Source organism: Astatotilapia calliptera, chromosome 18, assembly GCF_900246225.1.
Source record: "Astatotilapia calliptera chromosome 18, fAstCal1.2, whole genome shotgun sequence".
NCBI classification, from domain to species: Eukaryota; Metazoa; Chordata; class Actinopteri; order Cichliformes; family Cichlidae; genus Astatotilapia; species Astatotilapia calliptera.
The window spans coordinates 26655942-26669115 of record NC_039319.1 but is presented as its reverse complement, the minus strand read 5'-3'; the positions used below and the strand labels follow the sequence as shown (position 1 = coordinate 26669115).

General features: G+C 42.6%; 1 protein-coding gene across 2 annotated transcripts; it reads right to left on the bottom strand.

The window, feature by feature from the left end:
- Positions 1-13082, bottom strand: LOC113010032 (serine/threonine-protein kinase tousled-like 1-B). 2 transcript variants are annotated; one of them, XM_026148808.1, is made up of 22 exons: positions 12452-13082; positions 10582-10703; positions 9879-9947; positions 9675-9713; positions 9482-9557; positions 9343-9386; positions 9173-9262; positions 8845-8925; positions 8626-8718; positions 8110-8220; positions 7389-7525; positions 6969-7160; positions 6719-6785; positions 6468-6565; positions 6019-6100; positions 5827-5918; positions 5642-5731; positions 4670-4839; positions 4405-4540; positions 3110-3221; positions 2909-3016; positions 1-1678 (listed from the first exon to the last, which is right to left on the bottom strand). In XM_026148808.1, the coding sequence occupies exons 1-22, from the start codon at positions 12576-12578 to the stop codon at positions 1529-1531; spliced, it is 2286 nt and encodes a 761-aa protein (XP_026004593.1). In that variant the 5' UTR covers positions 12579-13082; the 3' UTR covers positions 1-1528. The 2 variants fall into 2 exon arrangements, with proteins under 2 accessions (XP_026004593.1, XP_026004594.1); XM_026148809.1 differs by lacking the exon at positions 9675-9713 and having other exon boundaries at positions 12452-13081.
- Between the last annotated feature and the right edge of the window lie 92 nt (positions 13083-13174).

Here is a 13174-nt window from a genome sequence, read left to right as displayed (position 1 = left end):
TACAGGTAAGTGTTTTATTTAGACAATGACAACATTTGGATATATCCACTCAAACTCTAGCCGCAGTAAATCTTGCTGCAACCGCAGCCAACCTGGAGCGTGCACACTTCTGCTGGCATGAACATTTCTCACTACACAGCGCACTGGGCCTTTGCTCTATAGGTCTGTCGGACCTTTACATCAAAATAATCAAAAAAAGTTTTGTGGGTGGGAAATAGACCAAAAAAAACAAAAACACAGAGGCTGAATGTTGGTGGCAGAAGAATGTGTTGCACTCCCTTGAACAGCACAGCGGGCGTCTTATTTTATAAGAACAAACAAAAAAATCCTCTTAACACAGTTCAAGTATGCACATATGCGAGGTGAAAATCATTCACAGACGTGTTACAAACTAAAAGCGACACTTATAGCAGCAAACTGAGAACAGCTTTCAGGAGGAGATACAAATTAAATGGAGCTAAGTGGTAGCAAGGAAAAGCCTCAATATTATTGATCTGCTAATGATTGACGTCTCCTGCACGCGAAATCTACAACCAATTCTGCGTCCTGATGACAGCAACAGCTGATCCAGCCCCCCGCCCCCTCTTCTTCAGGAGAGCTGGCGGGCGGGCGGGGGGTACAACATGACGGATTTTTTTACCTGAACAAAAAACGATTAAGACAGATTCACAGATCCACTTCCTGTAGACCTCAATTATGTTGTAAAGCAACAAAAAGGAGGATAAAAAAAAAAAAAGTAAATGGAAGTGAAATTTGATGAAGCGGGAATAAAGCCCACATTGCAGTGCTAAAAGCCAGCTAGGAGACCAGATGAAGGTAATCTGGATTGGAAACGCAAACTGAATCCAGAAATATGTAATTTTTTTCCTTTTTTTTTGTTTTTAAACATCAAGTCTGATAAAGGTTACGTGGTCACTTCAGAGTCCTCGTCTCAGATCACTTTTTAAGTTAATCCCTGTGGGGTGCAGATAGGAGGCTACAGGTAAAGTCATTCGGGCGTCTCATTAAAATGAATTGCAGGTCGCCTCAAACACCGGTGCCTCCTCTGCGTGTCCGTTAACCCCCATCTTCTGACCCCTGCTGGTCAGCGCCCTCATTAGCATCGAGACTGTAACTGCAGCGTTATGTTGACGTGAGTTTTAGCCACCTCATGAGGTGTTTTATTACGTGCGTGTGTCTACATGTAGATGTATATAGAGCTACGAGAAGGGAGCAGGTCATTTAATGTCTTTTAAGGAGTTAATTCCTTAAACAAATCCTCTAGATTCATCGTCGTCGTCTGCTTTCCGCTCTTCTCCCCATCTATTCCTTCGCTTTATGCTCCGTCTCCTCTCTCACGTAATTGAGTTCAAGAGCATGATCAGCCTTTACTTCCTCTCATTTTTCCATCTTTTCTCCTGTTCTGTTGCTAATGTATCCATTTTAGCAACAGCTCAGGTGGAGAAAAAGAAAAAACAAAGATCCACATCTACTAATCGATGAACATTCCTGCCTCAAGACTGGCCAGACGGTCCCATCAGAATGTTAGTCAGTAGGTGGGAAGAGATGAGGCGGAGGGCTGCAGAGAGCCGGAGGAGTTTGAGCGTCTCATGTGAGGGAGGAGGTAGGTGTCCGAGCACAGCTGGTGAACGTCGTACCTATCCTCCTTGCGATAGGCCAGACAGCGGCGGATAAACGCCTGCAGAGCACAAAAGAGCACAAATTAAAATGATAGGAGACATATGCTACTCTACCTTTTGTTACTGTTTGCCACTAATTTAGATCCTATTTATGAAAAGGCAATATTATCAGCTGCTTCTCCAGTAAGTCTCTCACAGGTGAACTGCGGGTGGCTGGGTATTCTTATTCTGCTTTTAACATTTCTCCACCAGCTATAGGCTCTCATTTGAGTGTCACTCCAGCTTGCAGCAAATTTTCAGGCCAGAACACAGACTACTGTCAGCTACTTCAGCTCTGAAATTTGTAGTCGGAGTCTAGTGTAGGACGAGATCCTCTCTGGAGAAACAGCTGAATGATATCAGGGTAGGAAACAAGACGTGATAAAGGAAGGGGCGTAGCTAGCAGCTAGCTAAAGAAATACTAAAATGAATCATGTGTGTCTGGCTGTCCCACCCAACTAAAGTCGAGGAATAGGAAACTACTGGTTGCAGCTGACTCAGATGAACGAACATGTGTCAACGTGTCGCTGGACTGCCAAACTAAATCTCTGTTAATTATTAACACATTAGTGTGCAGCTGTAGCCAAAACTGCAACACAAGTCTCACCCTGCTTACGCTTAAAAAAAGAAAAAATCATCTTGAAATGTGAGAAACTAAAACCAGTGAACTTTTCTGATTTCTTTCACACCACAGACAAATAGGTCATTACATTTGTGTTAAAATAATATAGAAGTTTATCTCTTCAACTACACAAGGTTTGCCTCGATTTAATATCTCTAAATTTCGCCAGATGTGATTATTTACTGATGGACTGTTTCATGTCACTTTGGGTTTTACAGGATTTTGCATTACTGTCAAACAGCAGATCCATTTGTCAGGTATTGAATTACCTGCGCCCAAAACAGACGTCCCAGCATGGTTATTAAATCTATGGATATTCCTTTTAGATGGGTGTAAAATATAGAAGATTTTATCCACAGCGCCCTCTATTAACTCACCATTAAGATGCTATGTGGTTAAAGGTCATTAGGAGATGCCATTTACAGGCTACTTTTCAGTCCCGAGTTTCAGCTTTATTGCATTAATGTTGAAATATTGCATCACTATGAACATAATGTTCGTGCAATTTGAGATATCGAGCAACAGGAGTAAAACTAAGCGCAAGCAGCATCCATTTTATAGCAGCTGTATCAATAAAGGTGACGTAAATGCCCTCGTGTGTCTGTAAACGTGTCTGTGTGTGCGTTACCTTTGCCTCTGTGCTGGCCTGTGGTTTCGCTGGGAACTGGACCTCTGTGGCTTTGAGGATGGTGTTTTCCTGGAGGATGTCCTGCTGTGACTGATTGTGACCAAACGGCTGTAAAAACAAAACACAAGATTCAAATTCAAAATGTTCATGTCACTTCATCTGACATTGGATGTTGTGGTGCATGGTGTTACGATGCGGCACCTTGCGTCCATAGAGGCACTGGAAGAAGATCACTCCCACAGACCAGACATCCACCTTGTTGGAGATCTTAGGTGGTTCCTTCCCCACCACAAAGCACTCTGGAGGAAGGTACCTAAATACAAGATTAAGCAAACAGATTTTTAAAAAAAGGACATCGGCTATCAGATTAGAACTATATGACATTATCTTTAAAAAACTGAATTGAGCTGCTTCCATACGCGGGCAGGTCGGTAGAGGTGTGATCTCTCCTGGCACAATCTACACACTCAGACATACCACAACTACACACTTGCATACAGAGCACCAGCTGTTCGACAAGAGGCCAAAATTTGGGGCTTTGTGCATTTTTTTTGTGCTGCAAATTTATTTATAAATAAAACTATACGCTCTGACTTACAGAGGACTAAAAGTGCTAAAATGAATTTTCAATTTGTCTCATTAATCTCGACCAAACCAATTTGCTCAGGAAGACAAAACAGTAAAATCAATAAGACATCACTAGTCAGTTAGAACATAGGATAATTATATAACCATTCACTGAGTGGTGAGGGTCAACAGGGGTTTTGAAAATTGTGTGCCTGGAGCAGGCTTTCCTTAGTGGGTACGATGCATTTTGATCATTCGGTCAGTTAATAGCTGGCTTTCGCAATGCATTCTGGGATACCTGATGGTCCACATCACCACTCCCATCAGTCCATTATTTGAGACATATGCAAGGTAACCAATCAGACGTTGACGAGCTGTAGCGACAGTTTAAACGATTTCATGCTGCACTGCAGCACACGAATCAGGAAATAATTACAGTGAAATACTTCAATGTTTTTAGATAATAAACAAATATTTTCAATAATTATTGATAAATTTATTTATGATCTATTTATTTCCTTACTTTCAATTGAAATTCATTTCTGACACATTTACATAAATAAATACATCTGTGAATAATTATTTCGGCACTTTTAGCCCTCCACTGTTTCCTTCTATGCGATAGCATGCTGCATGTGACATCTTTGTTATTGTTCTTCTCATGTGGGTAAGTTCAGGACTGTAACCTGTCCAGATCCATACTTGACTCTATACCTACCATATTTCAGTCACAATTCACCGTACAGCTTATTAGTAGCGCAGAGACACAATTTATACACGACATACGCCCACAGATTTAGTGCGCTGTCTCTTTCAGGTAATCTGCAATCATGGGTTTAACCTGTCTGTCAGTCTGGGAAGAGTATTAGCGTGTGTGTGTGTGTGTGTGTGTGTGTGTGTGTGTGTGTGTGTGTGTGTGTGTGTGTTACCAGTAGGTGCCCGCTCCCTGTGATGTGAGATCCATGCCGTCAACACCATAGTTGTCATCGTCCATTATCTTGGACAGGCCAAAGTCTGTGATTTTGATTTCTCCACATGCTGTACCATCCACCAGCAAGATGTTACCTAATTGCCACAAACGCAGGAGATTCAGTAAGTGTTTAACAATCAGATATCCTGCTTTAACAGTGAAACACTAAAAATCGTTAGAGGAACAACAATTGACTTTGATTTCATGTCAAACAGGAGACTAACCAGGTTTCAGGTCGTAGTGGATGATGGGGGGTTTGATTTCATTGAGGTAGCGCAACGCGCTGACAATTTGCATGACAATGGAGCGTGCCTCTTTCTCTGACATTAGCTTGTTTTGTTTCAGGTAGAAGTCCAGGTCATTTCCTTCACAGAACTCTAACACCGTGCAGAACCTAACAAAGACAGATGCACATGGTTACATACAGAGGAAAACAAACAAAAAAAACAACAACAAAAAAAACCGATGAACAAACAAGACGAGAACAGTCTTTGCAACTTCAGCTTGTCATCAGTTTAGTGATCCTTAAGTAGCTAGATACACTGATTAACCAGTATACCTTTCTCTCAGGAGATGGAAAGCCTAGAGGCTAAGAAGAGACATTTCCTTCCCCCATATGTAGGTCAGAGGTCAGGGTCAGGACTTTGTGCTATTTAATGAGACCGATCTCAGTTTCCAGCCATGTAAGCGAGCTGCTTAGTTATCCAAGGAACACTTTGCAAAGTCGGTACAATATGAGCAAGAGTAACCTCAGAAATATTTAAACTGTCTTTCTGGACAAACATATAATGCCCTCATTTAGGTATGTGAGACTGGCTGCCACTTCCTTTAAGCACCCTCCGAGTCTGGGTGACTACAGCTCATGTGCTGAGTTAACACCCACAGACAGAAGTTAAACCTTCAAAAAATAACATCCATTGTCAGAGCACGTTAACACTGAATCATACATTCCACTGTGATTTTCTAATCTGATACCACCCTGAACTGGAGCCTCGAGGCACAACACAAACAATTCATGCATTATTTGAATATTTACTGGGTTTGGTCTTTGAGAAGCTTCAACACTAACTAGTGTGCACCATGCTGGTTTACAGCCATTAGAAAAAAAAGTTTTTAACACAGTGCTAAGAGAGGCGCATCCTGAGGATATGTGAACCCAGCAGGGCAGCAGCTGGCAGATGTCACAGGTCACTCACGTGTCAGTATCCAGGGAAAAATAGTCATACAGTTTGACTATTCTGGGATGGTCCAGCTGCTTGTGTATCCGGTACTCCCTGCATGCATGCCTAGAAGGGAAAATGTGTCAAAACAGCATGTGTAAATAGGGAAACATGTTGTCTTTGTGGACCTCAATTATTTTGTGTCTGTGGATGAGACCTACTTGTGGTAGTTCTCCTTTTTCTCCTCTCTCCAGTTCTTGTTGAGCTGGTGGATTTTAACAGCAGCATAGCGCTGCTCAAACAGGTCAAAGGCCTGCACGTGAAAGGAAAGCACACTCAGACATTTTGTCTGTAAACATACATACGCCCAAAGAGAAAACAGGAAAAGCGCAGTCCTTCCACAAAGACAATACCTTATAGACTTCACTGAAGCCGCCCCTGCCCAGCAGGTGCAACAGAAGGTACCTCTCATTCAGGGTGGGATGGTCTTTAAATCTGAGTGAGAAAGATGCTTAGTGAGCAAAAAAAAATTAACACAGCATAAAAAAAAATACTAACCATTCATACATTCAGGATGTGTGAAGTTTCTATTACATCATCTGCCTTGTGATACAGCAAGTTTCGGTGCCAATGAATGAGGAATTAACCTAATGAGTACACAGCTGCTCAAGGCAATCACCAACTTCTTTGTGATTTATATTCATTATGTGACCACTTGATGATTTTATTACACATTAATTTTGTTTTCATTCATCGGCTCTACTAAATGACCATTGTGGAAAATAATACTAACGCTCATCCACAGTCACGTCTTAACTGTCAGTAAACAAGATCCTTCAGCGGGGTTGCCGAGTACACTTACGCTGAGCTGTCCTCGTTGTTTATCCTCTTCAGCTCTCTGATATGAAGGTTCCTCACCCTCTCCAACCGCTCCAGCTCTGCTTGGATCTCTGCCTCCTCCTGGACAACCATGAAATTCAAACATTTTACAGTTTAAAAGCGTTTCACTCATAGTTATGGTCAAATTCTGCTTTTAGCTGAATTTTAACAATGTTTTCACAAACAGTTGGTTTATTAGCTGATGCTTTTTTTCCTTTTTTTTTTAACACTCACCTTCTTCAGATGTCCAAGGCGGAGCTTAAAGATTTCCTCCTGCTCGTGGTACTCAGCGAGGGTCAGTCTGCCAAAACACATAGAAATCGAATTTTCCTAATTCCAAATGACACCACTGCTAACCACGGCTTTCAGTAACTTTAAAAAAATAAATATTCAAAAGTGAAAGTTAAAACTACCCATAGAAAACAATGAAGAGAAGTTTAGTATCATTCTCACAGACAGCATATACTTATTTCATTGTACTCACAGCTGGGGCAAGGAGGGTTTCAGGAAGGGGTCAGAATCGTTGCCGTTAACCACCTTCGTTTTGCGCTGCTTGGGCTCAGATGCGGAGGCCACAGAGAGGGAGGGAGCTGCAGGGTTTGGAGGCTTCCTCTTTGCCAGCAGCTTCCTTTGGCGCTCTATGTCCTCTCTCTGCTGGTTGATGCCCTCCTGCTGCCTGTGTAGAAAGAAAGGCACAAACAAGAAATGGATCATACGGCAAACACTAAGGCTGGATATAGACAACTCATCGCTGTTTATATTCTTGGCTGTGAAGTGAAGCTTGCACAGAAAAATCACTTGTGAAAAAAATGGTTTTTTTTCCACAAAGAATCCAAACACAGTCAACTATAAATAATAGTTGACTGTGTTTGATTTAAAAACAAAACAAAAAACAACACATCACTTGATCAGGTTCTGGAATGCGTATCCGTCAGTCCACTGCTCTGTGTAGGATGCTCCGTGTCTGACGGTGGTGAAGTGGCCGAGACGGAGGCGATCCTGCATGCTCTTCTCGCGACATGACTGCTTCTCCTGAGTGCTCTGTGGGCAAAAACAAAAAACACAACAAAAACAGGCAGGCACACAGTTAGAACAATGGCTCTGTTGTTGAAGTATCTTAGCTGAGGCTTGATACGGTTTTCAATTCAAGCTAAGGACTCTAGCAAAATATTCCAGTGATGAACCCTGATCAATTACCATGCAGACTAAAAGCAACGTTTAAATATTATGAAACAACACAACTCTGAACTAAGAGAGGTTGTTTAAACACCAAGTCCTTCCACCACTGTGATACTACATTTATCTCAGTGGAATCCAAATGAGAACAAGTGGCTGGTGAAGATGTTCAAAAACCTACCAACCGAAACACGCTTTTCTTTCTCTCAGCAGCTGTACAACCACAGCAAAGCTAAAACACCAGAGAACACTGGACTAAGAAATGTATTTTTCTTTAATGTCGTCACCTTTGCAAACAATAAGCTTCACGTTTACTCAGTAAACATTAGCTAATACATGGTAACACACTCCTGCATCATCTCCTCTTTCACATGTTAAAGAGAAACGATCAGCTTTAAATGTAGCATGTTGTTTTTTAGCCAAATGTATGTATGTGTATGAAAACACACCTTTTCTATGAGCAGCTTCTTGCTCATGGTGATGCACTTGTTGAGTCTCTCCTTGTATTTCTCCAGGAGTTTTTGCTGTTCATCAATCTGCCGTCGCAGGTCACAGTTAGCCTGTTAAAAAACAAAACAAAGAGGAACACAATGAAAGACTGTTTACATGTAATATAAACCTAGTGTGATTTTGAAAATCTTGGTCCACTACAATCATGCCTACTTGCCAATCAATCAACTGGACATGGCAACAAAAACCTTGACATATGGTCTAGATTATTTAAAATGATGCTAGCCAGCCAGACCAACAAGTTTAGTTTGGATCCATCTTCATGTAAACACTCAGTCAACATAAATGTTTTACAAGTCAGAGCCAGGCACTAAAGGCACTTCCTCTCCTTTGAAAGTAACCCTGAAGATTAAAGCATACTGGCCAACTGACTGATATGGAGACTACAGCCCCATGCGATCTGAACAGCCGTCCATCCTTCATCAACTGCTGATCAACACGGAGATCTAACTCACCCTGAGCAGGTCATCTATTCGCCCTTCTTTCTTTTCCAGGTCCAAACTTTTGTTGCTCTCCAGGGCAGCGAGTTTTAGGCCCGTCAGTTCAGTCTAAAAAAAGCCAAATAAACAGACACCAGTAAGAGACGACAACTGCCTGAATAAAAATTTAAAAAGAAGCAGAAGAAGAAGAAGGAAAAGGAAAAAAGCCTCATCATGTCAGTGTGTAATTCTTACCTGGACACATTTGCTTGAGGAAGCTTTGAGATTGTGCTCTCCAAAGCACAGACTAGTAGGTGAGGAGCTATTCTGCCGGATCTACGCACACAAAAGTTTTGTTATAAATATTAAATTTACAGACGTTTACTTGTACACAATGCCAATAATCGATCGAGTAAGTCTGATCCCTGAGCAAGACTTTTAGAGGACACGTGCTTATTTGCAGCATCATATTGTTTTCTTAAAGTGTACTAGAGTAGCTTTGGAGAATTCACAGTGCTAAATAATCCTTATTTGGCTGACACTCGACTTTGGTGAAGCCCCAGTTCATCCCTCAAATACTCACGATGGAGCCTGGGGCAGAGTGTGAGTTCTGCGGAGAGCGGCGAACTGATGGGAGACCTCTGACTGGACTGGAACCATTTCCACCCTGGAACTTTGAACAGAGGATAAACTTAAGACTTAAGAAAGAGGTTCGAAATGATAAGAAGAAAGAGCAGTTTTTGTAATACTCACATCAAAATAGTCACTGATCTTGGGCCCACGTGTCGAGGTCTTTCCTGCAAAAACAGAACAAAACAGTTCAAATTCAATGTCAGCCATCAATAACCCCCCCCCCCGAATCATGCTGCTTTAACGCAGACATCCACCATACCTTGACTACTCTCTGAATAGGTATCAGCTTTCCTTTTTCTCCCTCTGGACGACTCAGAGTGCTTCTTCTCCGGAGTCTGTAAATAGATATGAAACAAAAAAGAAAAGCATGAATCCCCTGTGTTTTATCTAACAAGGCAGGATCTTGTGGTGGTGTTCAGCAGGAAAGAGCAGCAGGAAGGAAGAGTACATACTGAGTAGGCAGGAGAGCTCCCTCTTTTCAAATCAGAGTTCTAGAAAGAGAAAAGAGGGAGAGGTGGAGGTAGCAGGAGAGGCAGAAAAGAAAGAGTGGGCAGTGCAAGGAAAACACTGACAATATGGCTATGCTTATAAGCACATATTACTGTGCATCTCTTTATTAAGTGGTGTAATATGCTCTGACTGTATGTGAGTTTCACCTCTGACTCTTTGTCACTAGATGATCCCAGACTTCCATAGCTGTGGTTAGAGGATTCATTAGCCAGACCCTATTCAGAGCAAGAATTCAAACACAGAGAACAAGAGAACAGTCAGCACAAGTCAGCTATTCAAGTTCTATAATGATCACTAAACGTAAACAGCAGTAAAACAAAAGCTGAAGGCAGGCGACGCGGCTGGCTCATCTGACAGGAATCTAGTCTCTGCAGTCCTAAGGTGTGTCACTTGGATCTCTTCCAAATCATGAACATTTCCAGGAACTATGACCTCCTTTTTAGGAAAACAGGAACTTTTTTGCCTGCTTTTCCACTAGCAGGAACACGTGTTTGATTTTTACTTCTGGGATTGTGACGTAGCGCTTTTTGGCAACTTCTGATCATGGTGGGAGTTAGCCATTGCTGCTTTAACTTCCGTAAAGCATGTTTTCTACAGCTAGCAAGTACCAATTGTCAACTAGATTGGATTGGCAGTTTTTTTTCCCCTTACACACTCAAGCTAATTTCTCATGTAGCTCCTACAGTAGGGAAAAACAAAGGCATTTACAGCTCTGTAACGAGTCAAGAAACAAAGACACACAAAGGGAAATTTTCTGAAGAAGTTTTTGTGCACTAGCTAACTGTTTTTGAGCGAGACATATGAAAATGGAGGCTTTATTTATTTATCTCTTCTTCTGTACTGTGTTACCTTAGCACCGCCGCTCATGCTCCCAGTGCTGCCTCCCGTGTTGCCGCTGACAGCTCCTGTAAACCTGGCCTCCAGCAGCTCCTGTCTCCTGGGGTCCAGGCTGTGCAGCTCCTCCATTGGGCCTGGAATGACGACAAAAGCACAATACAGTGAGACGCTTATATTATCACCCATAATCGTGCTATACAGAATTAGAGCAGAACACACTGCTGTGAAAAAAAAAAGAATAAAAATACCCAAAAGGAATAAAAACGAGCGCAGGAAAATACATAAGCCGACAGTATCAGGGATGGGATGAGGAAAAATTAGAAGGAGAATAAAAATAGAAAAATGCATTTCATTCGACTGGGAAGGAGGCAGCCCTTCAAAAGACGTGTTTGCAATATATATGCTGGAAATTACAGCAGCTGAGTGACACTGTAAGTACAAACAGAAAGCATGGAGGTCATTTTACACCTAGAGAAATGGGACGAGAACAGACCGCGCTGGCTTGAGTCTGCCAACACAAAAATTGTCAGCTGGCCCATCTACAGTATTGTTTCTTTAAAAGTTAGCCTGTCACACATCCTCATTGCACTGTCCTCAAGCAGTTTAACATTTCAGGATTTCAGTACTTCTGAACATTTGCAGATGGAGGAAAAATAACAAGTTGCTACATCACTCAAAAAAGAAGCAGACGGCAGCAGTGTGTCTAATTGAAATGCTACACGTGTGCATCAGTTCTCCTCACCCTGTTGAGTATGTATATATATATATATATATATATATATATATATATATATATCTCACACACGCTCAGTCAGACTGGGCCTAGAACAACCAGTTTCCCAAGTGAGAGGAAGGCTGGTCTTCATACTCCCTGCTGTATGCTGCAAGTGTTTGTTTCCTTATTGGACATTTCCTGGCTGTCATCTTTACACAGCTTCTGGCACAGGGGCAAGCCTTAAAAGGCATAATGGACATTATGAAACCTTTGTGCAGTCAAACTGGGAGCACAACAAAATATCAATAGTGTGTAGGGTTATTTTAGGACAGACAACATTTGGGTTAAGTGATCTATAAAGCTAGACCTTCGTGTTGGGAGAATTATTTTGTCTATTTGGACATTATTGTTATTGGTCTTGCGTAAAAAAAATATTTTAATAAAAAAAATAGTCTTGAACACGTATCCTATATCGGTATGGTACCTATTACGCATATTTTGATACGCATATTCGGACTAACTTCGTAACATCGTCGCTGTCTCAGTAATTTTCCTCTGCCCTATAACTAATGGCCTTAGCTGGAAGAGTCTAAACGATTGCTGATATTTGCCCAGTTTTGTCACATTACATCCAGCAACTCCGAGTCACAAGTAAATAACATCACGTCAACAACATAGCAAAAGACGTGGAACAACAAATGCGCCCAAACTGGTTTAAAAAAGTGCAACCCACGGCCTGTTTGGCAGTTCAAAGTAGCGGGGTCATGCATTACAGCGCATTAATGGATGCATGCATAGCTGCGTTGTTTAATATTCCACTAGAAGCTGTTGACAGGATGTTACAAACTGCTACAAAAACACTGTTTTCGGATCGACGGCGATCGAGTGACAAGAGATCACGAAACATGACAGCGAAACAAAACGAAACAACAAGCTAGCACTGCCTTTGTGCAAACACGATAGCCCGTTGCTACTTAGACTGGCCATCAACTGAACTGACAGCTGACATTTGGCTTCCAATTCACGGCATCACTGAACTTGACATCCATTTTTTTTACTTGAACAAACGCTAGCTCGACACGGCCAAAATAATCCACTTCTCGGGGGGGAAAGAACGCACTTTGGGGAGAATGCGAGCGGGTCGTGCACTTGGGTGAGCTGGTGTACCTTCCTTGCTCTTTGCGGTCGCCGTTATTTGTGGTTGAGAAATCGTTGGGGACGAGGAGAGCTGCGACCAAGATGGCGTCGCCTCCAAACTTCCACCACCACTTCCACTGTTACTTTGGACACTCATGAAGCCACTTTACCGCCGTGAGGAGCCAGCGTACACACTGCCGTTCGCGGAAATCCCGAACTCGCGTTCATGGTTCTTGACACCTGCCGTCGCCAAACGGGCCGGTAAACGTGAGTAACTCCGTGGCTGTCGGAGTCGCTAGACGTCTCGCATTTTGTGCTCCGTGCGGGTCCTGCGGAGGAGCGGCTTCTTTCGAGACTCGTTGAAACCGATCCAACGTAACCTTTGCATGATGACCGCACGCGCGCCTGTCAGCATCCAGTTCGCGAGCGGAGCTTTGATTCTGGTAGGCGAGGCTATCGCGAGGCTCGCGCGCGCCTAGCTGCGCGGTGGGGGGATGGCGTGACACCGAAACAGACACTGATCTGGGATCATTTTACCCTCCTCCAAAGTAGCCCGAGGTTCACCGGAAGGCGCTGCTCAGCGTCGACCTGAGAACAGCTCCTTGTTTTGGTGAAAACAACAAGCACCCAAAAAAAAATGGCCGAAAGTTCGTGTCTGCTTAGATAGAAGGAAGGGAAAGATAAACGCGCAGTAGGCTTTATGTACACACATAGTCATACAAACTGACTTTATGTTCGTAGATATGCGCACTA